The 24241-nt window shown below is 36.7% G+C and overlaps 1 protein-coding gene across 9 annotated transcripts in view; it reads left to right on the top strand.

Annotated features, from left to right (window-relative positions):
* The window catches only part of LRRC7 (leucine rich repeat containing 7), a 550569-nt gene that overhangs the window by 380892 nt on the left and 145436 nt on the right, over positions 1–24241 (top strand). For all 9 annotated transcript variants that reach the window (XM_019837223.3, XM_045034767.1, XM_019837219.3 and 6 more), the window contains exon 9: positions 21159–21233. In XM_019837223.3, coding sequence (XP_019692782.2) covers positions 21159–21233 — 75 coding nt within the window. The remainder of the gene's footprint in view (positions 1–21158; positions 21234–24241) is intronic.

The raw sequence follows: 24241 nt of genomic DNA on the forward strand, positions 1-24241 counted from the left end.
ATTTCTACATTTAATATTTCCCCCCATGATTTGCTATTTACCCTGTACTATCTGACTTTAGCGGCTAAGCATGAAGTCTGATGTATTTTAGGGATCCCCCCTACAAAGTAGAGGTAATAATGACTTTCACAAGAGCAGTTTTCAGTGATACCTCAGAGTGTCTTAAGGGTGAATGGCAGATAAGGAAGCCAAGGCAAATAGTGACAAAACTTTTTCTAAGGTGTCTCTGAAGAAGAGCAGCAAATGGGAAAGTAGCTGGAAGAGGCCATAGAGGCAATGAAAATAGTTTTATTTTTTTGTTTTTTGGGGTTTTCTTTAAAATTTTTTTTTCAACGTTTATTTATTTTTGGGGCAGAGAGAGACAGAGCATGAACGGGGGAGGGGCAGAGAGAGAGGGAGACACAGAATCGGAAACAGGCTCCAGGCTCCGAGCCATCAGCCCAGAGCCTGACGCGGGGCTCGAACTCACGGACCGCGAGATCGTGACCTGGCTGAAGTCGGACGCTTAACCGACTGCGCCACCCAGGCGCCCCTGGGGTTTTCTTTAATGATGAGAGAAACTAAAGCATGTTTGTACGACCTGGTAGCCACACAGATTGATGCATGTGAGAAAGGGATAACTCCAAGTCTAGATCCCTGCAAAGACAAGAAGACATGGAAGAGACGCGATCTAGAGCTCAAATGGACAGGAAGGGGATATGCATTTGGAAGGGCCAGAGGTGGTTAATGAAAGAGAACCATAGAGGTGACTACAAAACACATAAACATGTTGTGCTAAATCCAAACTAAATGCATCCCCAACTCAATTTCAACTAAGCCAGATCCTGAACGTGCCACATTATGCCCAAGGAAGTATGATGGAGGGAAAGTCTGTGTAGCAAACCACAGCAATCTTAACCGATTGTCTCTACAATGTATTCCTTTGAAAATTTGTCTCAACATGTATGTGAGAGGCCTGAAGTCTAAGCTTCATTACCTCTGGAGTGATTCCACTTCTGATTGCTTGTTTGCTTATTTGTTTGTTTGTTTCAGTGAACAATAGAGTAGGTTAGGAACTGGAGTTAAGAGGAGCATGCAATCTTTAACAAGACTGAAGAACTCTGAAATAGTCTCAGAGAATTGAAAAAAGACTTCTTGAGGAAAAGTAATATGGTTGTCTAGCAGTATTCAGTCCTCGTTTCAGGTATTTGTCATGAATTTAAAGTGAGACAAACAGCCACCTTGTGATTTCTTCCAACAAAGTTTAGTGCAGTAAAAAAAAAAAAAAAAAAAAAAAAAAGCAGAAAGTTGGCTTGGACCCAGGTTAAGTTCAGTTAGGTGAATGTGACGAAAGGAAAGAGGACAAATTAGCTAAATGATGTTTGCAAGAAACCATTTATAATGATGTGGGGTTTATCATGTCTCTCAGCTGAGTAAAGAAGGAAAGATAGATGAATAAAGGTAGATTTGGCATGTCAGTCGTACCAGTAACTGCTCCAGGGGAGTTCTATGTTACTGAAGCAAGTGGACTGGCAATATAGGAGCTGATGGTCAGCCAGTGGGATATTTGCAATTGAGATTTCAGAGTTGGTACAGATACTTGTGTTGACAGTTTAAGTGGGATATTGGGAGTGAGTTACTGAAACAGAGTCGAGGAAAAGATTGATTACGAATGTGGATTGTTTATTTTGTTCAATTCAGATAGAATGTGTGAAACACTAGCATGCACAAGTTACCATGGAAAGTGTTAAAGATACAAAGGTAAATAAGCAGTTCCCTGCTTCAAGGAGCTCACAGTATAATATGCAAAGTGCTCCAGTAGGAATTCCAACACGGAAGGAAGCATACCTAATGCAATCCATGATCAGATCAATAGACTTAGAGAACAATATTTGCAAAGGCCTGATCGTGAGATAAAGCATGATGCCTTTAGGAACAGCAGAGTTAGGTTTTCTTTGAAGCTCCAGTTTGAATGAGGATGTAGGGAAAGAAAAATGTCAGATGACAGTTGTTTTGTATTATATGTAAAGGTATCTGAGATGTGTATTCTTTGGATGGTAGGAAAGCTTTGTTTCAAGCAAAAGCAGACATAATGAAATGGCCTACTGGCTGCAGTGTAGATAAAGAATGGAGGAAGGAAGTGGATGCAGTTTTTTGGAGAAAGAACACTAGAAGACCAGTTTGAATTATGAGATGAGAATGTATGTGTTATACACTTTTCACTCTTAAATTTGGATTTAGTCAAGATCATCAAAACTTGTAATCTCTGTGGGGTAGTGGGTAGCATATTAAAATGGAAATTATGTAATCAGAATTGCTTCCCTTATCTAATTGTTAATGTGTTATGGGACATTAGGAAACAGGAAACACCAGAATGTAATCTCCATGAAGGCTTGTTTTGTTCACTACTGTTCCTCCAGTGCCCAGTTCAAAATAGACTCTGAATAAATACTAATTGAATACATTGAGTGAAATAAAGTCTCTGATTAGCATCTGATCTCCTGCTTTGGCACCTTCATTTTAAACCTACCTGCCCAAGTAGCATCATACTAGGCATGAACCACTTAGTCCTTTTCTCTGGGATACCCCTCTCCTTTTGAACCTTACTCACCATCTAACAAAACTTCAAGATCAGGCTCTTGCCTTCCCTATATATTAGCCATAAAACTTTGAGCACAGTGATTTGCTTCTGTATGCCTAAATCCCTTTGTCTGTAAGGTAGGGATAATAGATAATACTCATTGAGCATTATGCACAAACACTTAAAACCAGTGTTCCAAGCAGTTTAAATATTTTAATACAGTTAATCCTCATTAACGTGCCACTGCCATTCACCTAGTAGAGATAAGGAACCCAAACCAAGATTTTACAGCATACAATCAACAAAACCTTGAGCTGAACTCAGTTTAGCTCCTGAAACCTTGCTCTTAACCACCCTGCTTACTACCTGTCCAATAATCATACCTCCCTCATCAGATAGTTGTTGAGATTCAGTAACGTGGATGGAACTGAAGGGTATTATGCTAAGTGAAATAAGTCAGTCAGAAAAAGATATATGATTTCACTCATATGTGGAATTTGAGAAATTCAACAGTTGGGCATAGGGTAAGGGAAGGAAAAATAAGATAAAAACAGAAAGGGAGGCAAACCATAAGAGACTCTTAAATACAGAGAACAAACTGAGGGTTGCTGGAGGAGGGTATTGTTGTGGGGGGAGGGGAGGGTTAAATGAGTGACAGGCATTAAGGAGGGTACTTTTCGTGGAGCGCCTGGGTGGTTCAGTCAGTTAGGCCTCCAACTTCAGCTTAGGTCATGATCTCACGGTCCGTGGGTTCGGGCCCTGTGTCGGGCTCTGTGCTGACAGCTCAGAGCCTGGAGCCTGTTTCAGATTCTGTGTCTCCCTCTCTCTCTGCCCCTCCCCTGTTCACACTCTGTCTCTGTCTCAAGAATAAATAAACATTAAAAAAAAAAAGGAGGGCACTTTTCAGGATGAGCACTGGGTGTCATATGTAAGAGATGAATCACTGGGTTCTACCCTTAAAGCCGAGACTACACTGTATGTTAACTAACTTGAATATAAATAAAATTTTTAAAAAGAATAATTTATGTAAAAGCACTTTGAAAAGTGCTTTACTGTATGTAGTCAGTACCCAATAGAAGTTAGCTTTTGTTGTTATTTTTTTATTCTTATTGTTTATATCTTCTTAGGAAACTATGTGTTCCTTTGATAGAAGAGTCACTCTCTACTACAGAAAATTAGATTATTTCATTTTAAACAGATCTAGTTGGGAGAAAGTCACTCCTTTTGCAATGCTTACTTACATCTACCTTCTTGCAACTTTCCTCACTGATTCAAGTTCTGAACCAGGGAGGAAGATACGACAAATCCAACCTCTCTGCATACAACAGCCCTCAGATATTCAAAGACAGGTGTCTTTTATGCCTACGTCTTCCATTCTCCAACCTAACCAGTTTACATCATTTCAGCCATTTCTCCTATGGCATGGTTTCCAGAAATTTTGAGTAAACTCTGGTTTGTTGAAGATATCTTTACACTTAGGCACCTAGAGGGGATAGAATTCTGTAGTCCTTCGGTGGGTTGATGATTGCATATACAATGGGGCATTAACAGAAAGTATCTTAACACAGCCCTTCACAGTCTGAATTATATTCCCAGAGATCATTATAGTGCCTTCTTTGCATGGGGCAGATAGTATTTCTTCCCTGAATGAATGCACCTACAAACAAATGAATTCACCAACACTGAGCTTACTTTTGACTTAAATCCTGTTTTCTTCATAGGTACTTCTTCTTCTAATTTTTATGTGTATAATTGGTTTGAGACATATGGCAGGATTTTACATTTCTCCCTATTGAACTGCACATAATTAGAGCTATCCAGTCTTCCAACATTTTCAGATCATTTTGGATACTAATTCAGTCATTTCATGTATTGTTTCTCCCCCCAGCATCATGTCATCAGATTTTTTTTTTTTACTGTGTGCCATCAGTATACTCATCTGAGTATTTAAATGGATTATATTTCATTCATATTCATATTAAAATATTCATTAAACTTTATGGCTGAAAGTGTTTCAATTAATTATAAATTAATCACATTTTCTCAGCAGTAGATTTTATTATTAATTGCTGTTAAGAATATCTATTTACTTATTCATTCAACAACTTATGGAATATACAAATATATTCTTAAATATTAACTAATTACAGTAATTGAATTAAAAACACGGCTTTAAAATAAAAACATTGTAGTGGGAATGACATCTGAAATAAAATTGAGAACTAACGTAAAGTGGAGATAGGTTGAAGAGACAGCTAAACTTTTCATCACCAAAGAAATTAACTGAAGAAGTTAAATGGTCTCAAGGCATATAGGAGAAAAAAATTGAGAGAATGAACACATATGCTTGTCATCAGAGCAGAACAATTTTAATCATCCAATTTTGTGTATCAGAAAGGGTTTCAACTGTGTACTCTTAAATGTGTGAATGAAAAATTTTCCAGTTATGAGACTAAAGGGCTAGTAATATTCCAAGCATATTATTAAATAAAAGATTTAAAGAAAAATGGGAGAAAGTTTCTTAAAATGTAATTTTTCTTCCTTGGCAATTTGCAAACACTAAAGATTATCATTTTTTACATTTACAAAAATGGTAAATATAAGAAAAAATTAAATAAAAATAATAATTTGAAGTATTGATCTTAAAATTTCAAAAAATGTAGTAACTGAAATATCTCAGTTAAATATCATAATTTATGTCAGTTTGTTAGAGAATATAATTTTTCAAATTTGCATTTAGTACTTTACATTTGTTGGTTTTAGAAAACACCTTTTTATTTATCTGCAGTCTATTTCAAAATGTAGATTCTATCTTACTGCCTTTTCATTATACATATTTTCTGGGAGTAACAAGTTGCTATATCACCAGATCATCTAATCAACTTTAAGGCAGTTAGAGTTTAAAGTCTTTTTCCTAAAATTTAAGATTTTTAATTTTCTTAGTTTAATTTTAACAAAATTAGATAAATTTCAGTTAATATGTTTTTCTGTTAGTATTTCTCTTAGTCTCATTGAAGGAAAAATTTAATAGATATAAAAATGAATACAAACTAACTCTATTATGGAAATTATTGGAATAAAAGTATTACATATATTCAAATAAATAGAACAACAGACAATTGTATATACATGATGGGAGTTATTGCAATTTGTTGCAGTATTACAAAATATATGTTCCATTTATGTTAATACTGATGTGATAGTTTTCTTAGCTTATTTTAACTAACCAAAGTAAGGTCACTACAGAAAGAATCCTAAAGTGGTTTAAGTGGGTATAAATTTAGAAGCCTAAAATGTTCTCTAATATTTTTATTATTAAATGTAATACCTACATGCTGTAGGAAATTTGCAAAATATAGAAAAAATGTAAAAGAAGGAAATTTTTAATCACGTGTAATCCCACCACTGATATTTTTTAAATTAATATTTTGACATAGTTTCTTCTGATATTTTTTCTTTTATTTTTTAATTCATTTTTTATTTATTTTGAGAGAGAGAGAGAGCAGAGGAAGGGCAGAGAAAGGGAGAAAAAGAATCCCAACCAGGCTCGGTGCTGTTCAGTGCAGAACCCAATGTGGGGCACGAACTCAGGAACCTGTGAGATTATGACCTGAGCTGACATTAAGAGTGGGATTTAACCAACTGGACCACCCATGTGCCCCTTTCTACCTTTAAAAAAAGTAAAAACATATTAAAAAAGTATATTTTTATAAAGTATATAAATATTTAAATAAAATATGTCTTTATAAAATGTAAAAATTTTAATTTTTTAATGTTTATTTTTGAAAGAGAGAGAAAGAGACAGAGCATGAGTGGGTGAGGGCCAGAGAGAGAGGGAAACAGAGAATCAGAAGCAGGCTCCAGGCTCTGAACTATCAGCCCAGAGTCCCATGGGGGGCTCAAACTCACAAACTGTGAGATCATGACCTGAGGCGAAGTCAGACACTTAACCAACTGAGCCACCAAGCGCCCCTAAAATATAAAAATTTAAAGTAATAGGTCAAACTCCTACCAACCCAAATGAACACATGTTAACTACTCTTTGTGTTTGAGATCAATCTTTGTTTCAAAGAAATAAAACATTATAGATCAAATGGAAGTCTTTTATGTTCTCCCTCCTAGTCTTGTTCCTATCCCAGCACAATTTCAACTTTGAATTTGGTGTGCTTCTATTCCATATATTCCTATTTTAACTGCATGTATATATTTGTGGTGTATGAATTTTTATGACTATTTTTTCACTCAATATGTCTGCAAGCTCTATCCATCAGCATACTTAAAAATATAGATAATTCATTTTCATTGTTGTGTACTATACCAACTATGATTTTATCATAATTTGGTATTCTGTTCCCTTAGGCTATTGTTTACTTAGATTCTAACCAACTTTTTAATATTATCAATTACTCTGCAACAATGTTTTTCTACAATAAGATTTTTCTATATTTCAGAGCATCTCAGTAGAATAGTTGACTGAAAGCAGATATGAACATTTTTGAGACATTAGAAACATATTTGAAAATGTTTTCCTTAGAAGGCTATGCTAATTTGTAATCTTCAGAGCACTTTATGTGAGTGCTCAGCTCACATACCTTCACCAGCATTGAATACACTAAGCCATTCTTGAGTAAATTCATTCATTTTTAATGGAAACAACTAACTTTGATATGACATTAAGTACAGATATTCCTTGACTTCACATTGGTTCCACACAATTTTCAACGTTAAAATGATGCAGAATGATACTCATTTCGTAGAAACCAGATTTCAAATTTTGAATTTTGATCATATCGCTAGCAATATGTGCTGGGATTCTCTCTTGTGATGTGGGGCAGCAAGAGTGAGCCACGGCTCCCAGGCAGCCAGAGGAGCACAAAGGTAAACGGCCAATACATTTATAACCATTTTGTACCCACACAACCATTCCATTTCTTACTTCCCCTACAGTATTCAATAAATCACATGAGACATTTAACATTTTATTATAAAACAGGCTTTGTTAAATGGTTTTTCCCAACTGTAGGCTAATGTAAGTGTTCTGAGCATGAAAGCAGGATAGGCTAAGTTATGAAGCTCAATAGATTAGGTGTATTAAATGCATTTTTGACATATAATAGTTTCAACTTCTGATGGGTTTATCAGGATGTAACCCCATCACAAGTCTGGGAAGATCTATAGTGTTTTTAAAAAGGCAGTTTATGTGTAAGGTTGAGTGTAAGCCACATAGTTTCATTCGAAGAGCCACTTAAAATTGTTGATTGATCATGAAATGCCATTGCATCATCTTCATGTTATGGCTTTTGTTTCAGCAAAGTCATGTATTGATCTACTAAATATATTTTCTCTCTGCTATTATTAGGAACTAGCTGAAATTTCTTCTGTGGCATATGTTATTATAACATCCAGTAATAAAAATATTATATATTTTTTAATCCAGCATATGCTTTACTTTCTTTATTGGGTATCTGTGATCACCAGCATGCTTCATTATTTCAGGATTTCAGTTTTAAGTGGTAACATGATGTCATCTTTGGAGCTAGAAGACCTGAGGAACAATCCCAGCTATAGTTATGCAATCCTCATAAAATCATTCTCATTTTCCTCAGGAAATGATTATTGGATTCTTCATCCATAAAGTAGGACTATGATTATCTTATTATGTTATTAAATAAATTAAATGAGGACCTTTGAAATAAAGTAGAAATATAGATTGACATTAGTTATCCTTTTCTAAGTAGTCATAGATGCCTCGGGTTCCCAGTAGAACCCAGTGTGAGAGATATTTTAGAGGTATAATTGGTCAGTTTTATCTGCCACTTTATCTGACACAGCCAAGGGACCAAGTTATACAGTGCATCAAAGCCTACCCAAAGTTGTAGAGACCATGCAAGGCCTTATGTTCCCACAGCATCCTCCCCTGCCTACACACCAAAATTTCATACTACCCAAAGTTCCAGCTTCAAGTCTATCATTGCCTGGAACCACTTGAGAAATCTTAAACTCCTAACTCCTGCTCTCATTCCAATTTTTTATCCTCCTATTTCTCTCAATGCCTCATTTCTACTACATTCCTCACTGACCTCATTGGAAATCTGAAGTCTCTTGCTTCTTCTTTTATTTTTCTAGACTTTCAGCCCCACATGGCCCCCCAAAAAGTTAAAATAATTATCATTGACAGGACTCTTTTGATTGCCCTTACCTTCCTCTTTGACTCCCCTCAAACTATGCCAGTGTGTACCATTCTCCCCAAGTGCTGTGTGTGTACAAATTGCTTGACCCCTCCTGCTCAACAGGTTACTTTGCTCTCTACTTCATCAAGAAACTTTGAGACTTTCACACATGCCCTATTTCCACTTTCAGCCTTTCCCCAGTCAAGCCCACCTACAACCACACCACCTTTACCATCTTCCCTGGAGTCTCAGTGAAAGAGATGTCCTACTTCGATTCAAGGCCAGCTTCTCCTCTTCTGTTATCAATTTCACTTATTTGCCACCTTTTAGAATTTACTTAATTAGTTTTATACCATTTTATCTGTCTTTAATCTGTCTGTCTTTACTAGTATCTTCTTATCAGCTTTCTTTTCCCTTGACTTCTTCAATTTCTTCATAGCCCCTCAATTTCTATCACTAAGGTTACCATTATACTACTATTTCCAAAATTAAGTGGACAGTTTCAGTCTCTTATTTCACTGGACATCTCTCCTGTAAATGATACTTTTATTCACACTTCCTTATTCCTTAACACAACTCAATTCATTGGATTTTAGTAACCTCTTTCTCTCCTGGACTCTATGCCCTCTTGCCTTCTTTTGAGTTTGCTCTTCCTGTTTTCAGCTCTCGAGTGTTAATGTTACCCAAGGTTCTTCTCTCAGTCATCTGTACCTCTGGTTTCCTCACATTCTTCCATAGGGAACTCATCCACATGTATTTATACTTGCTCAGACCTATTCCCCAACCTTCAGATTTTAGTAGTTAACTGATTCCTGGACATCTCCAACAGTATCGCACAGTAACCTAAATCTAATCATGGTCAAAACTTATTTCAGAGGAGAGAGTTAAGATGGCAGAGTAGTAGGGGGACCCTGGGCTTGCCTTGTCCCTTGAACACAAGTAGATTAACATCAAATCACTTTGCACACCTAGGGAATTGATTTGAGGATTAAGAGAAAAATCTGCAAAATTAGAGAAAATATGGTGGTTATGAGGTACAGAGATGTGAATTAGGGTGGGGGGGTGGGGGGAAGCTGTGGTGCCGCAGAAGGGAGGGAGCCCTTTCCATGGACAGAGAAGAGAGAGAAGAAAGGGGAAGAGGAGAGAGAGCCGTGCATTGGGTTAAAACATCTTTCCAAAACCATTGATTGAGGAATCAAGAGGAACTGATTATCGCAAGTCTTTGCAAACAATGGAGATCAAATTCTGAGGTTTTTTAAAATGTATTTTTAATGTTTATCTGTTTTTGAGAGAGAGAGAGAGAGAGACAAAGCAAATGGGGAAGGGCAGAGAGAGAGGGAGATACAGAATCCAAAGCAGGCTCCAGGCTCTGAGCTGTCAGCACAGGGTGCAGTGCAGGGCTTGAACCCACTAACCATGAGATCATGACCTGAGCCGAAATTGGTCACCCAAATGACTGAGCCACTCAGGCACCCCTAAATTCTGAGGTTTTCAAAGTCCACGCCATTCACCAGAGTCAAGCCAGGTGGGCAGCAGTACTCCTGGAAAGGAGGGCAGAGGCCAGGGAACAGACAGCATGGTGTAGGGATCCACTAGGTCGCACTGGGAGAGAATACTACCCTTCCTGGAGTACATTTGGAAGAGGATATATTGCTTCTCTAAAGACAAAAGACCCAGTGGGCACCATTGAGCAGACATTCAGCAGCAAGGGACAGAAGCACGTGCAGAGGGCAGATAATCTGAAGCTTTTCATTATGATTCACCATAAACTCCACGCTCCTGTGTAGCCCTGCAACTGCTTTTCTGGGACAAAATGGCACCAGATACAGCAAACTGAAGCTCTCCTCTAGAGGAGAGGAGCAGGTCTGCACCATGCCACATTCTTTAATATTTGGAGTTTTGAATCCCAGCTGCACACCAGAGATAAAGCACACGAGAACTGTGGCACTGGGCATGCCAATAGCCAGGGCAGATGGTGAGGGCTGGGATCTGACAGAAGCCTGGGACACAAGAGGGAGAGATTGTTTGCTTTTTTTGGATGGGCTTCCCGACCAGTGACAGTCATGAGCTTACATCTCCAGGGATAAGAGAGCAGGGTGACACCATCCACCAGCAGGGTGGGACTTCAGTGAGCAACACGTGCCTCCAGTAGAGACTGAAGCCACGTACACCAAACCCTGCCCCCCTTGTTCTTCAGAGACATCTTTGCTAGGGCAAGTCTGATTGTGAGCCTCTCCCTTAGAGGACCAGCACAGCTCTCCCCACCCCACGCCATTCACCAAGTCTACTGATTATAGAGTATTCCAAAGCATCAGCTTCGGTTCTGGTGAAATAGTACCAGGCTTTTTTTTTTCTTTTTCTTTTTCTTCTTTTTCTTCTTCTTTGGAATCAGGCTTATAGTTTTTTGTTTGTTCATTGCCTTTTCTCTTTTTTTGGATCAGTCTTCTTTTTTAACTTTATTTTCCTTTAGAACCAGGCTTACAGTTTTTTTTATTTAATTCTTTGTTTTAGTTCCTTTTCCTTTTCTCTTTCTAGGATCAGGCTTTTTTCTTTTTTTTTTATTTTATTCTTTATAATTTTTAATCAGGCATATTGTAACAAACAAATAAAAGCGCACCTTGTTAAAAGTCCAAACACTCCACACTGCAAGCAAGGAGGAGCTCTGCAGAGGACTGGCCTGTGGGAAAGAGCAGCCAAAACACAACAGCAGAGTGCATACAGCATACACCAGAAACACTTCCTGAAGTAACAGGCCCTGGACAGTGTATGACACCTTCTTAACATAGCAGTACTCTCAAGAGCAGGAAATATAACAGACTTTCATAACACGTAAAAGACAGAAACCTAGACAAAATGAAAAGACAGAGGAATTCTCCCCAAAAGAAAATCAAGAAGAAATCATAGCCAGGGATTTACTCAAAAGAGATATAATCAATACATCTGAACAAAAATTTAGAACAGCAATCATAAGAATACTAGCTGGGCTTGAAAGCAGCATAGAAGACATCAGAGAAAACTTGCTGCAGAGATAAAAGACCTAAAAACTAGGCAGGCTGAAATAAAAAATGCCATAACTGAGATGCAAAACTGACTAGTTTTAATCACAAGAAGATGGAAGAATCAGAGGAACTAATAAGTGATATAGAAGACCAAATTATGGAAAATAATGAAGCTGAAAAGAAGAGGGAAATAAAACTATTAGATTATGAATATAAACTTAGAGAACTCTCTGATTCCATTAAGTGCAATAATATCCATATTATAGGAGTCCCAGAAGAAGAGCAAGAAAAAGGGGCAGAAGGTTTACTTCCATAAAATATAGCTGAGAACCTCCCTAATATGGGGAAGGAAACAGGCATCCAAGTTCAAGAGGCACAGAGAACTCCCCTCAAAATAAAAAATTAAAAAAACCAAACAGGTCAACATCAAGACATCATAGTGAAACTTGAGAAATAAAAAGATAAAGAGATAATTATGAAAGAAGTTAAGGACAAAAGGTCCTTAATCTACAAGGGTTGACACATAGGGTTAGCAGCAGACCTGTCCACAGAAACTTGGCAGGCCACAGAAACTTGGCAGGCATGATACATTCAATGTACTAAATGGGAAAAATATGCAGTGAAGAATACTTTATCCAGCAAGGCTGTCATTAAGAATAGAAAGAGAGATAGAGTTTCCAAGACAAGCAAAAACTAAAGTAATTCATGAACACTAAACCAGCTCTGCAAAAAATATTAAAGGTCATCCTTTGAGAGGGAAAGAGAGACCCAAAGCAACAGAGACTAAAAGGGAACAGAGACAGTCTACAGGAATAGTGACCTTACTGGCAATATAATGGCAATTCTGATCTATCAATAACAACTCTGAATACAAATGGACTAAATACTCTAATCAAAGGACAGGGTGTCAGAATTGATGAAAAAAAAAAAAAAAAACAAGACCTATTGATAGGCTGCTTACAAGAGATTCATTTTATTTTTTTTTTATTTTTTTAATGTTTATTTTCTTGATAGACATAGTGGGAACAGGGGAGAGGCAGCGAGAGAGAGAGGGAGACACAGAATCCGAAGCAGGCTCCAGGCTCCGAGCTGTCAGCACAGAGCCCGTCATGGGGCTTGAATCCACAAACTATGAGATCATGAGCTGAAGTCAGATGCCCAACTGACTGAGCCACCCAGGCACCCCCTAAGAGATTGGTTTTAGACCCAAAGACACCTCCAGTTTGAAAGTGAGGACATGCTAATAGACATCAAAAGAAAGCTGGAGTAACAATATTTATATCAGACAAACTAGATTTTAAACAAAAGACTATAGTAAAAGATGAAGGAGAGCACTATATGATAATAAAGGGGTCTATTGAACAAGAAGATTTAGCGGTGCCTGGGTGGCACAGTCAGTTAAGTATCCACTCTTGATTTTGGTTCAGGTCTCATGGTCATGAGATTGAACCCTGCATCAGGCTCCATACTGGGCATAAAGCCTGCTTAAGATTTTCTCTCTCCCTCTTCCTTGGCCCCTTCCCTGCTTTCTCTCTCTCTCTCTCTCTCTCTCAAAAAAAAAAAAAGTAGATCTAACACTATTAAGTATTTATGCCCCCAACTTGAAAGAGGCCAAATGTGTAAATCAATTAATAACAAACTTGAAATTCATTGATAATAATACAATAGTAACAGGAAACTTTAACACCCCATTTACAACAATGGACAGATCATCTAAGCAGGAAATCAACAAGGAAACAGTATCTTTGAATGACATTCTGGACTGGATGGACTTAACAGATACATTCAGAACATTTTATCCTAAAGCAGTAGAATGCACATTCTTTTCAAGTGCACATGGAATATTCTCCAGAAGAGATCACATACTGGGTCACAAATCAGCCTTCAACCAGTACAAAAAGTTTGAGATCATACCACACATATTATCAGACCACAATGCTATGAAACAAAGTCAACCACAAGAAAAAATGTGGAAAGACCACAAACACGTGGAGGTTAGAGAACATCCTACTAAAGAATGAATAGGTTAACCAGAAAATTAAAGAAGAAATTAGGGGTGCCTGGGTGGCTCAGTCAGTTAAGCATACAACTCTTGATTTCAGCTCAGGTCATGATCTCATGATTCATGGGTTTGGGCCCCACTTTGGGCTCTGTGCTGACAAAACAAAGTCTGCTTGGATTCTCTCTCTCCCTCTCTTCTGCCCCTCCCTCCTCAATATAAATAAATAAATATTTAAAAGGAAATAAAGAAGGAATTTATAAATACATGGAAGCAAATGAAAATGAAAACACCACAGTCCAAAACCTTTAGGATGCAGTAAAGGCAGTCATAAGAGGGAAGTATGTAGCAATATAGGCATTTATTAAGAAGCAAGAAAAGTCTCAAATACACAACCTAATTTTACACTTTTAGGAGTTGGAAAAGGACAGAAAATAAAACCTAAAATGAGCATAAAGGAATTAATAAAGATCAGAGCAGAAATAAATGATATAGAAATTAAAAAAAAAACAGAACAAATCAACAAAACTAGGAATTGCTTCTTTGAAAGAATTAACAAAATTGATAAATCTTTAGCCAGACTTATCAAAAAAAAAAAGAGAAAGGATCCAAATAAATAAAATCAAGAATGAAAAAGGAGAGATTACAACCAACACCACAGAAATATAAAGAAATATAAACAATTACAAGAGACTATTATGAGCAATTAATTATATGCCAACAGATTGAGCATTCTGGAAAAAATGGATAAATTCCTAGAAACATGTAAACTACCAAAATTAAACAGGAAAAAATGGAAAATTTGAACAGACCCATAACCAGCAAAGAAATTGAATCAGTAATCAAAAATCTCCCAACAGACAAGAGTACAGGACCAGATGCTTCCCATGCCAGACATTTAAAGAAGAGTTGATACCTATTCTGAAACTGTCCAAGAAAATAAGATTGAGAGGAAAACTTCCAAACTCACTCTATGAGGACAGAATTACCTTGATTCCAAAACCAAAGACCCCACTAAAAAGGAGAATTACAGACCAATATCCCTGATGAACACCAATGCAAAAATTCTCAAAAAGATACTAGCAAATCAAATCCAACAGTACATTAAAAGAATTATTTTCCATGATCAAGTGGGATTTATTTCTGGGCTGCAAGGGTGGTTCAATATCTGCAAATCAATCAACATGATACATCACATTAATGAAAGAAAGGATAAGAACCTTATGAATCTTTCAATAGATGGAGACAAAGCATTTGACAAAATACAGCATCCTTTCTTGATACAAAAAAAAAAATCAAGAAAGTAGGGCTAGAAGGAGCATACCTCAACATCAAAAAGACCATATACAAAAGGCCCACAGCTAGTATCATCCTCAATGGGGAAAAAGACAGCTTTTCCCCTAAGGTCAGGAACGCAACAAGGATGTCCACTCTGACCACTGTTGTTCAGCATAGTACTGGAAGTCCTAGCCTCAGTAATCAAACAACAAAAATAAATTAAAGGCATCCAAACTGGCAAGGAAGTTAAACTTTCATTATTCATAGACGACATAGTTCTCTATGTTGTAAACCCAAAAGACTACAAAAAATTTTTTTGCTAAAACTGATACATGAATTCAGCAAAGTCTTAGGATATAAAATCAATCTACAGAAAGCTGTTGCATTTTTATATACCAAAAATGAAGCCACAGAAAGAGAAATCAAGGAATCGATCCCATTTACAATTGCACCAAAAACCGTAAGATACCCAGGAATAAGCCTAACCAAAGAGGTAAAAGATCTGTACTCTGAAAACTATAGAACACTTATTAACAAAATCGAAGACACAAAGAAGTGAAAAAACATTCCATGCTCATGGGTTGGAAGAGCAAATATTGTTAAAATTCCTATACTACCCAAAGCAATCTGCACATTCAGTGCAATCCCTATCAAAGTAACACCAGCAGTTTTCACAGAACTAGAGCCAACAATTCTAAAATTTGTATGGAACCAGAAAAGACCCCAAACAGCCAAAGTAATGTTGAAAAAGAAAAGCAAAGTGGGAGGCATCATAATTCTGGACTTCAAGCTGTATTACAAAGTTGTAATCATCAAGTCAGTATGGTACTGGCACCAAAACAGACACATAGGTCAATGAAACAGAATAGAGAACCCAGAAATGGACCCACAAATGTATGGTCAACTAATCTTCAACAAAGCAGGAAAGAATATCCAATGGAAAAAAAAATAGTCTCTTCAACAAATGGTGTTGGGAAAACGGGACAGTTACATTCAGAAGAATGAACCTGGACCATTTTCTTACACCATGCACAAAAATAAAGACAACATGGATGCAAGACCTAAATGTGAGACAGGAAGCCATCAGAATCCTAAAGGAGAACACCGGCAGCAACCTTTTTGACCTCAGCCACAACAACTTCTTACTAGACATATCTCTGAAGGCAAGGGAAACAAAAGCAAAAATGAACTATTGAGACATCATCAAGTTGAAAACCTTCTGCACAGTGAAGGAAACAATCAACAAAACTAAAAGGCAATCTATGGAATGGGAGAAGATATTTGCAAATGACATGTCGGATAAAGGACTAGAATCCAAAATTTACAAAGAACTTATCAAATTTAACACCCTAAAAGAATTAATCCAGTTAAGAAATGGGCAGAAGATAAGCAGACATTTCTCCGAACAAAACATACCAAATGGCTAACAGACACATAAAAATGCTCAACATCACTCATCATCAAGGAAATACAAATCAAAACCACAATGAGATACCACCTCACACCTGTCAGAATGGCTAAAATTAACAATTCAGGAAACAACAGATGTTTGCAAGTTTGCACAGAAAAGGAGTGGAACCCTCTTACAATGTTGGTAGGAATGCAAACTGGTGCAGCCACTCGGGAAAATAGTATGGCAGTTCCTCAAAAAGTTAAAACTGGACCTACCCTACAACCGAGCAATTGCACCACTAGGTATTTCTCCAAAGGATACAAAAATTCTGACTCAAAGGGGGCACATGCACCCCATTGTTTATAGTAGCACTATCAACAACAACAAAAGTATGGAAAAAACCCAAATGTCCATGAACTGATGAATGAATAAAGAAGATGTAATGTGTATGTATATATATGCAATGAAGTAGACAGAGCTAGAGTGTATTATGCTAAGTGAAATAAGTCAGTTAGAGACAGACAAATACCATATAATTACACTCATTGGAATTTAGGAAACAAAACAGATGAACACAGGGGAATGGAATGAAAAATAAAATGAGATAAAAACAGAGAGGGAGGCAAACTATAAGAGACTCTTAAATATAGAGAACAAACTGATGGTTACCGGAGGGAAAATAAGTCAGGGGATGGGCTAAATGGGTGGTGGGCATTAAGGAGGGCACTTGTTATAATAAGCACTAGGTGTTGTATGTAAGTGATGAATCACTAAATTCTACTCTTGAAACCAATACTACACTATATGTTAACTAACTTTAACTTAAATAAAACCTTTGAGAAAAAAAAAACACTAAATTCAGTCTCTCTCATATGTCTCCAGCCCAATATTCTGCATCTCCATTGGTGGCAACTACCAGGTGCTGGGAAACTGGGGGACGTGCATGACCCTCACTCTCACCCCTATATTAAGTCACCAAATCCTATTGTTTTCATTGTCTAAGTGTTTTTTGAATTCAACTTCTTTATCTTTAGTCCTCATTATCTCTTTCATAACTAGCCCTATTAAGATTTCCTGTTTTTGTTTTCTTTTCTTTTTTCCAACAGGATAGTTATATATATATATATATATATATATATATATATATATATATATGTATATGTATATATATATATATATATATATATATATATATAACACCTATCTCCCACAATCACTTCCTATTAAAAATCTTTTAGTGATGTTCCTTCACCCATGTAATAAAGTTCTACCTCCCTAACATGAGACCTTTACAGACCCCACCCTCTTTTGTTAGCCTCATTTTCTACTACTCACTCTATTTCAAACTTAACACCCCAGTAAAGCAAAGTGCCTGTTGCCATTCATACATCATGCTATTTCTCATCTCTCTGCTTCTGGCTAAAATGTGCTTCCTCTTCTCTCCTCTTTACTGACCAACTCCTTCTCATCTGAGCTCCATGAATAGTTATGTGGCTTCCTCATTACAAGGGCATATAGGTTCCCCTTTCTTCATTTTCCCATAATGCCATGTATTTGCTTTTTGCATATTTGCTGCAGAAATAGACCATGACTTTCTTGAGGACAGAGACCACACCATCCGTTATGACTCTAGTGTAATGCCTAGAACTTAGGTAATGTTTAATAAGTACTTACTGAATGAAGGGATAACTGACTTATTGAAGTACTTTGTATCCATTCTTGCCATTCTTTTATATATATATATATATATATATGGTGTCACCATGTAGCAGGGACAGTAGTGTTCACCAAATAATTCATGAATTTCTTTTATATTTCTTAGGCTTTCTTAAACTTGAGGCCATAGAAATAGTCTAGATAATTAGGTATAATCAGAAGTGATATATGTCCCTTCTAGTCTGAGATCTTTAAGAGCAATGACTAGTTTTCTATACTGTCTTCTCTGCTTTGGCTCTTCTGGAAGTCTTGAGATGGTGGCAACCCATGACACTGGATGTAGTGACAGTGGGAAGTAAGCCTGTGGTGCTAAACCACTGAGATTTTGGGATTAATTTGTTACCACAGCACAATAGAGTTTATCTTGAGTAATGTTCACCATTCGAAGTTTATAAATTAATCTCTATCTTATCACATACATAAGGATGTATTGAAGTTTCCAGTATGCAACTCTTATCTCTTTTCATAAAGTCTGCATGGTGCCTGGGTGTAGGAAAATCTGCACCATATGACTGATGTTTTCCAACTGGCCTGACTATTCCTAGCCAGCCCTCTGCTTCAAAGTCTCTGCGCATCAGAGTGTGCTTCCTACGACTTGATTTATGTTTTCCGTCCTTGCCCAGCTTATCATACAGTTGGAGTAGTTCACTGCCTGTTTGCTATTGGTGTCAGTAAAAGTAGGAATATTTTCCTACACAAAAAAAATCCCCCACACTTACTCACACATGCCTCTGAGTCCACAGCTGAATGCCACTCTCTAACTTTAGATTTTGATCTTTGTTGTAAATGGAATTTTTCCAAGGAATAGTACCATGTTTAATTGCAATTGCAAGCTAAAGGTATCAGAGCCTCTTTCCAAACTAGTCCTAGCAGTTTCTGAAGCCCTTCTAATGTGTCAAAGATGTGTGTACATAACTCCTGCTTACCCACGATTACCAATATTCTCATCTTAACATATATACAATTCCATTCTTTCACACTATTATTCTATAAAATACACTAGTTTTCCTAAGTAGGTCTCAAAGTTTACTGAACTATGGCTGTACTTTGTTTCAGTGATAATTTTTTTTTTCAGTTAAAAGAGACAAAACATCTGATTTCAGGTGTGGCTTAATTTTGGCCTAATATGATGTCATCAGGATCCATCTCTTAATTGAAACAGCCTTCCCCTTTTCTTCACACCTGAAGCTCCCAGGGCTGTCCCCTTCCAGTTTCTAATCCAGCAGGGAAGAGCAAGTCTTTTCCCCTGAAGCCTCAGGGAAAGAAACATTGTTTCTCAACTGCTCTGAATGGATCATGTTCCCATCCTCCAGCCAACCCTGTGGCCAGGTGAATACTATGCACCAATTAGCTTAGGCTTCCTCACTTCCCTCCTGGAAGGAATCAGCTTCAAGGGAAGCTGGTGGCCTGAATAGGATAATTTCTAGAGAGAAATCAGAAAAAGGTCATCACGAATAAAAAGATGATGATGGTAGCAATAGCAACCTCTAACCTTTCCATATAGTCTTCTGCCCATGAGGTACAATTTAGAGAATGCTTCAATTTGGGAATTGAAATTTCATTATGCACTATGTGTTACACCTTGATCATATTCTCTCTCTCCTTTCTCTGAACTTCTCTACATTATTCTTTTCTCCCATATGCTACCTTCTGTTTCTGCTATTTTTTGCATTTGTCTGCTCAATTAGATCATCAGTTACTTCAAGGCAGTAACTGAGTTTGAATAACTGTGGATCGTACACTGTGCCTTACCATAGTAGGCATCCCCACTGTTCAACCAATCAAAATTTGCTGAGTAAATGAAGAGATAAGAAATGAGTGGGTCTGATTCATACTATTATCATATCTCAGTAATGCAATGCCTGGGACGGTGGGGGAGTGGGCAATTGTGTGTAAGGCTCTAACACATACTCATGATAAAAACCTATTGTGTGTCAAGTACCATGGCAAGCAATGGGGATGTGAGGAATAGTGATTAAAAAATAAACATGGGAATGCAAGCTGGTGCAGCCACTCTGGAAAACAGATGGAGGTTCCTCAAAAAACTAAAAATAGAACTACCCTATGACCCAGAAATTGTACTACTAGGCATTTATCCATGGGATACAGGTGTGCTGTTTCAAAGGGACACATGCACCTCCATGTTTATAGCAGCACTAATCAACAATAGCCAAAGTATGGAAAGAGCCCAAATGTCCATCGATGGATGAATGGATAAAGAAGATGAGGTATATGTATATATATATATATATATATATATATATATATATATATATATACACACAATGGAGTATTACTCAACAATCACAAAGAATGAAATCTTGCCATTTGCAACTGCATGGATGGAACTGGAGGGTATTATGCTAAGTGAAATTAGTCAGTCAAAGAAAGACAAAAATCATATGACTTCACTCATATCAGGACTTTAAGAGACAAAACAGATGAACATATGGGAAGGGAAACAAAAATAATATAAAAACAGGGAGGGGGACAAAACAGAAGAGACTCATAAATACGAGAACAAACTGAGGGTTACTGGAGGGGTTGTGGGAGGGGGGATGGGCTAAATGGGTAAGGGGCACTAAGGAATCTACTCCCGAAATCATTGTTGCACTATATGCTAATTTGGATGTAAATTTTTAAAAATAAAATATAAAATTAAAAAAAACAAAAATTAAAATTAAAAAAAACAATAAAGATGAAAAAACAAACATTGCTCTGCTCTTCAAAAGCTTATATTTTAGTGAAGAAGACAGACACATTGAGTAATTAGAGTGTAATAAATGCTACAAAGGATCATTGTAAGGTGTTAAGAGAGAGGTATAGATTTTAATTTTTATTAATGTTGTTCTGATTGTTTCCAGATGAGTTCTAAGTTAGCTATACAAGGGACTCTCAGTTTTGATGACAGTCTGTTAAACTTAGAACTTCTTAAAGGATTAACATTAGATTCCCAAATAAAGTTTCCAGATTCAAGAAATTACACTTCTATTGTGCTAAGAAAAGACTAATTGTGTTGTCTTTCTCCCTACCTCTCTTCTAGCCTGAAGTTCTGGATCAAATACAAAATTTAAGGGAGTTATGGATGGATAATAATGCATTACAAGTGCTACCTGGGGTATGTAAGTTTTTATTATGCCACATTGTCTAGCATCTGTGCTATATATTAATGGTAATGATTAATAATCTTAATATATAAATATCAGTGTTTGCCTTTCACAATAAAACATTTGTTTGGTTACCAAGTGTTTTTTCACTAGTTTGTTTGTTTATTTTTTGTATTTCACATACCTTTTGTAAATAGTATAGGTATACGAAATGTATGGAAGATTCTCTTGTTCTCTTAGGATTATATTTTTCATCTCTCCACATATTTTTAAAACTGAGATTTTTAAAACTTATTTTTAAAACTGAGAAAGTTATATTGTTATATACTGAAAAAGAAAATGCTACATATAATACCAAGTCTTATTTTTGCAAAATCAAACTTATTCGTATAGGTAACTAGATAATAGTTTCTGCTTATGTTAGAGCTTTTCCACAAAATAAAAATCTTTCTCTCAGTTTGGGTGATTTCCATTAGAACCCATTTGAATTTTCGAAATGGTAAATGGCAAATTATCAGGTGTTAAAAATAGAAAGTTCAACTAGAGTCCATTTTTTTTCTACTAACACACAGACAATCCAGTAATATCTCCTAAGTAGTAGGTTTACCAGTTAACTCATTGAGTTTGAGTATTTAGCCTTTCCCACTCAGTGAAATAGTGGCTTCCAATAAAAACATTGCCTCTTGCCACTCATAACACATGCGGTCAAATAAGCATGTACACACACACACACACACACACACACACACGGCAACCACAATTGGGCTGAGTAGCCAGAGCAGCTGGATTTATAATAACTCTTCAGCCACTGAGATTTTGATGTGTGTTCCCAAAGCCAATTTTATTCTTCTTTTGACTTGACATTAAAAATTCCTTAAAATAATTGCAAAAGCAACAAGAACAAGAAGTGTTTCTCTTTTGAACAAGCATGAGACCACATAAAAGAGAAAATCTGGCAAAAGATTAAGGAAAAAAATACTTTCTTCTCTTATCAAAAGAATACATTTATACTATCATCACAGACACAAAACAAAAAAGCATGCACATCTTTTATATATTGATTTATTCAAAAACCGTTTACAAATACACCTCTATGAACCAGAAACCATGCTAATGTTAGAGCTACAAAGATAATATATTCAATGACCTTGAATACATTTGTTTGAGGAGCTCACACATAACAGGAGAGACAGATCTAGATTCCACTACATGTAGTAGAGCCCAATTTGTGCCATAGCCAAAGTATGTACAAATCCTGGGGCAACACAGGTAAGACACTCACCAATTCCCTGTGCAGAGATTGAGAAATCGGAATGTATGTCTAATCAGAAAAGTCTATACCCGCTTCTTCAATATATTTACTAATTCAAAAACACCTAGATAATGCCTAACTCATGATAAATGCTAGATGTTTTACAAATAGATACTCCTTGAGTCCTCATAATAAGCCTATGAAGTAGGGTTTCCTACTATCCCCATGTTACAGATGATAAACTGAAACAGAAAGAATAAGAAACTGGCCCAAGGTCACGCAGCCAGTAAATAGTGGAAGTGTAATTCAAACCAACACCAGGGGCTGTTGTTCATTCTCAAGCTCCAAAATCCTGCTGCTAGAGAATCAACAAAGGGCACAAATGAGAATTAGGTTCATCTTATTTTTCATAGTCATTACATTTCCAAAATCCAACCTTAACAATCAATTCAGACCTCATATTGTTTAGTAAGCTTTTTATCTAAATAGAAAAGTAGTGTTGAAACCGTCTGTGAACAGATAAGTGTTGTGAGAATAGGTTTTTCTTATATACTGCTTTACATAGATTTCTCACTTTAGTACACTTGAGTTTTTATATTTTATTTTATTCCTTGTGGGAATACCCCCACCTCCCTGCCATAAAGAGGCATGGCTTTCTGAATGTCTGTGCTGGCAAATAGTTGTTATGCAAGGACCTAGAAACACATGTCTTTGAGAGACTAATCTTGAATGCAGCCTTAAGCTAGCCCATCTATCAGTCTCACAGAATGATTAATCCTAAATATTTAGTGTTATAAGACCCAGGGAAAAAAGCAAGATGATCTTATTATTAGTTCATGTATCATTGTACATTAAAGTAACATACTTTTAAAATACTTTTGGAAGCCTGAGCTATCATTTTACTACTCCATTTTTCATAAATCAGAGAAGAAAGGAGATAATGATCAGAAGTTAGTCTTCTACATAGCTATCTTGTTCACTGTCACTCTAAGATCAATCGACCAAAATGTGACTAAACAATGCATTGAATCAGTATTTATTTTTAAACAAACTCCAGTATCTTCTTTTGTGATGGCTTTTACTTTTTTCATTTACTATCTACTGCTCACTTATAGAGCCCTCTGTATCGAGAGATGTTGGAGCAACATTCAATATCCCCAAGGATTCTGAGACATTAGACTTCAAAGGTCTTTATCACCGCAGGCTACTATTGCTTTTATAAGGTGTTTGAAAGTGAGGGTTTAGAAAGACTCAAAAATAAACACCAAAGCGTTGTTTTGCTTCTAAAAATGATGTTTAGAAACTTCACACCAAAATATTGAGTTGCGTTGGAAATAACAATGAAGGGGGCTTCAAAGAGTAAAGAAATTTCCTCATGATAAAAGAACAAAAAAGAGCCCCCCCCCCCCCACACACACACATCATTCCTTCCTTGCTCACCAGAAGAGAAGAATGGTTATGGTATCATAATAGCTCCTTAGGGTGGGAATCTATAAGTAAAGTGACAGTATTTTTCCAAGTGACATATTTCCAGGTGTAGGGAGAATTCAGCCCTCTGGCTTCACTCACCCAAAGTACTCAGTTCCTAGCCTAGCAACTATTCATCTATTCCAAGACTTCGCACATTCTGTGCCTCCATGGGGCGTGAGGTCACAGACCTAGAGATATATGCTGGGTTAATTAGGGAGTTAGAGGTCAGTGACTGCTGATATAATCAATAGGCTTTGTGGTCTGTAATCTGAGAAAAGTGATTTGAATTTTAGCTCC

Source organism: Felis catus, chromosome C1 (assembly GCF_018350175.1).
Source record: "Felis catus isolate Fca126 chromosome C1, F.catus_Fca126_mat1.0, whole genome shotgun sequence".
Classification (NCBI taxonomy): domain Eukaryota; kingdom Metazoa; phylum Chordata; class Mammalia; order Carnivora; family Felidae; genus Felis; species Felis catus.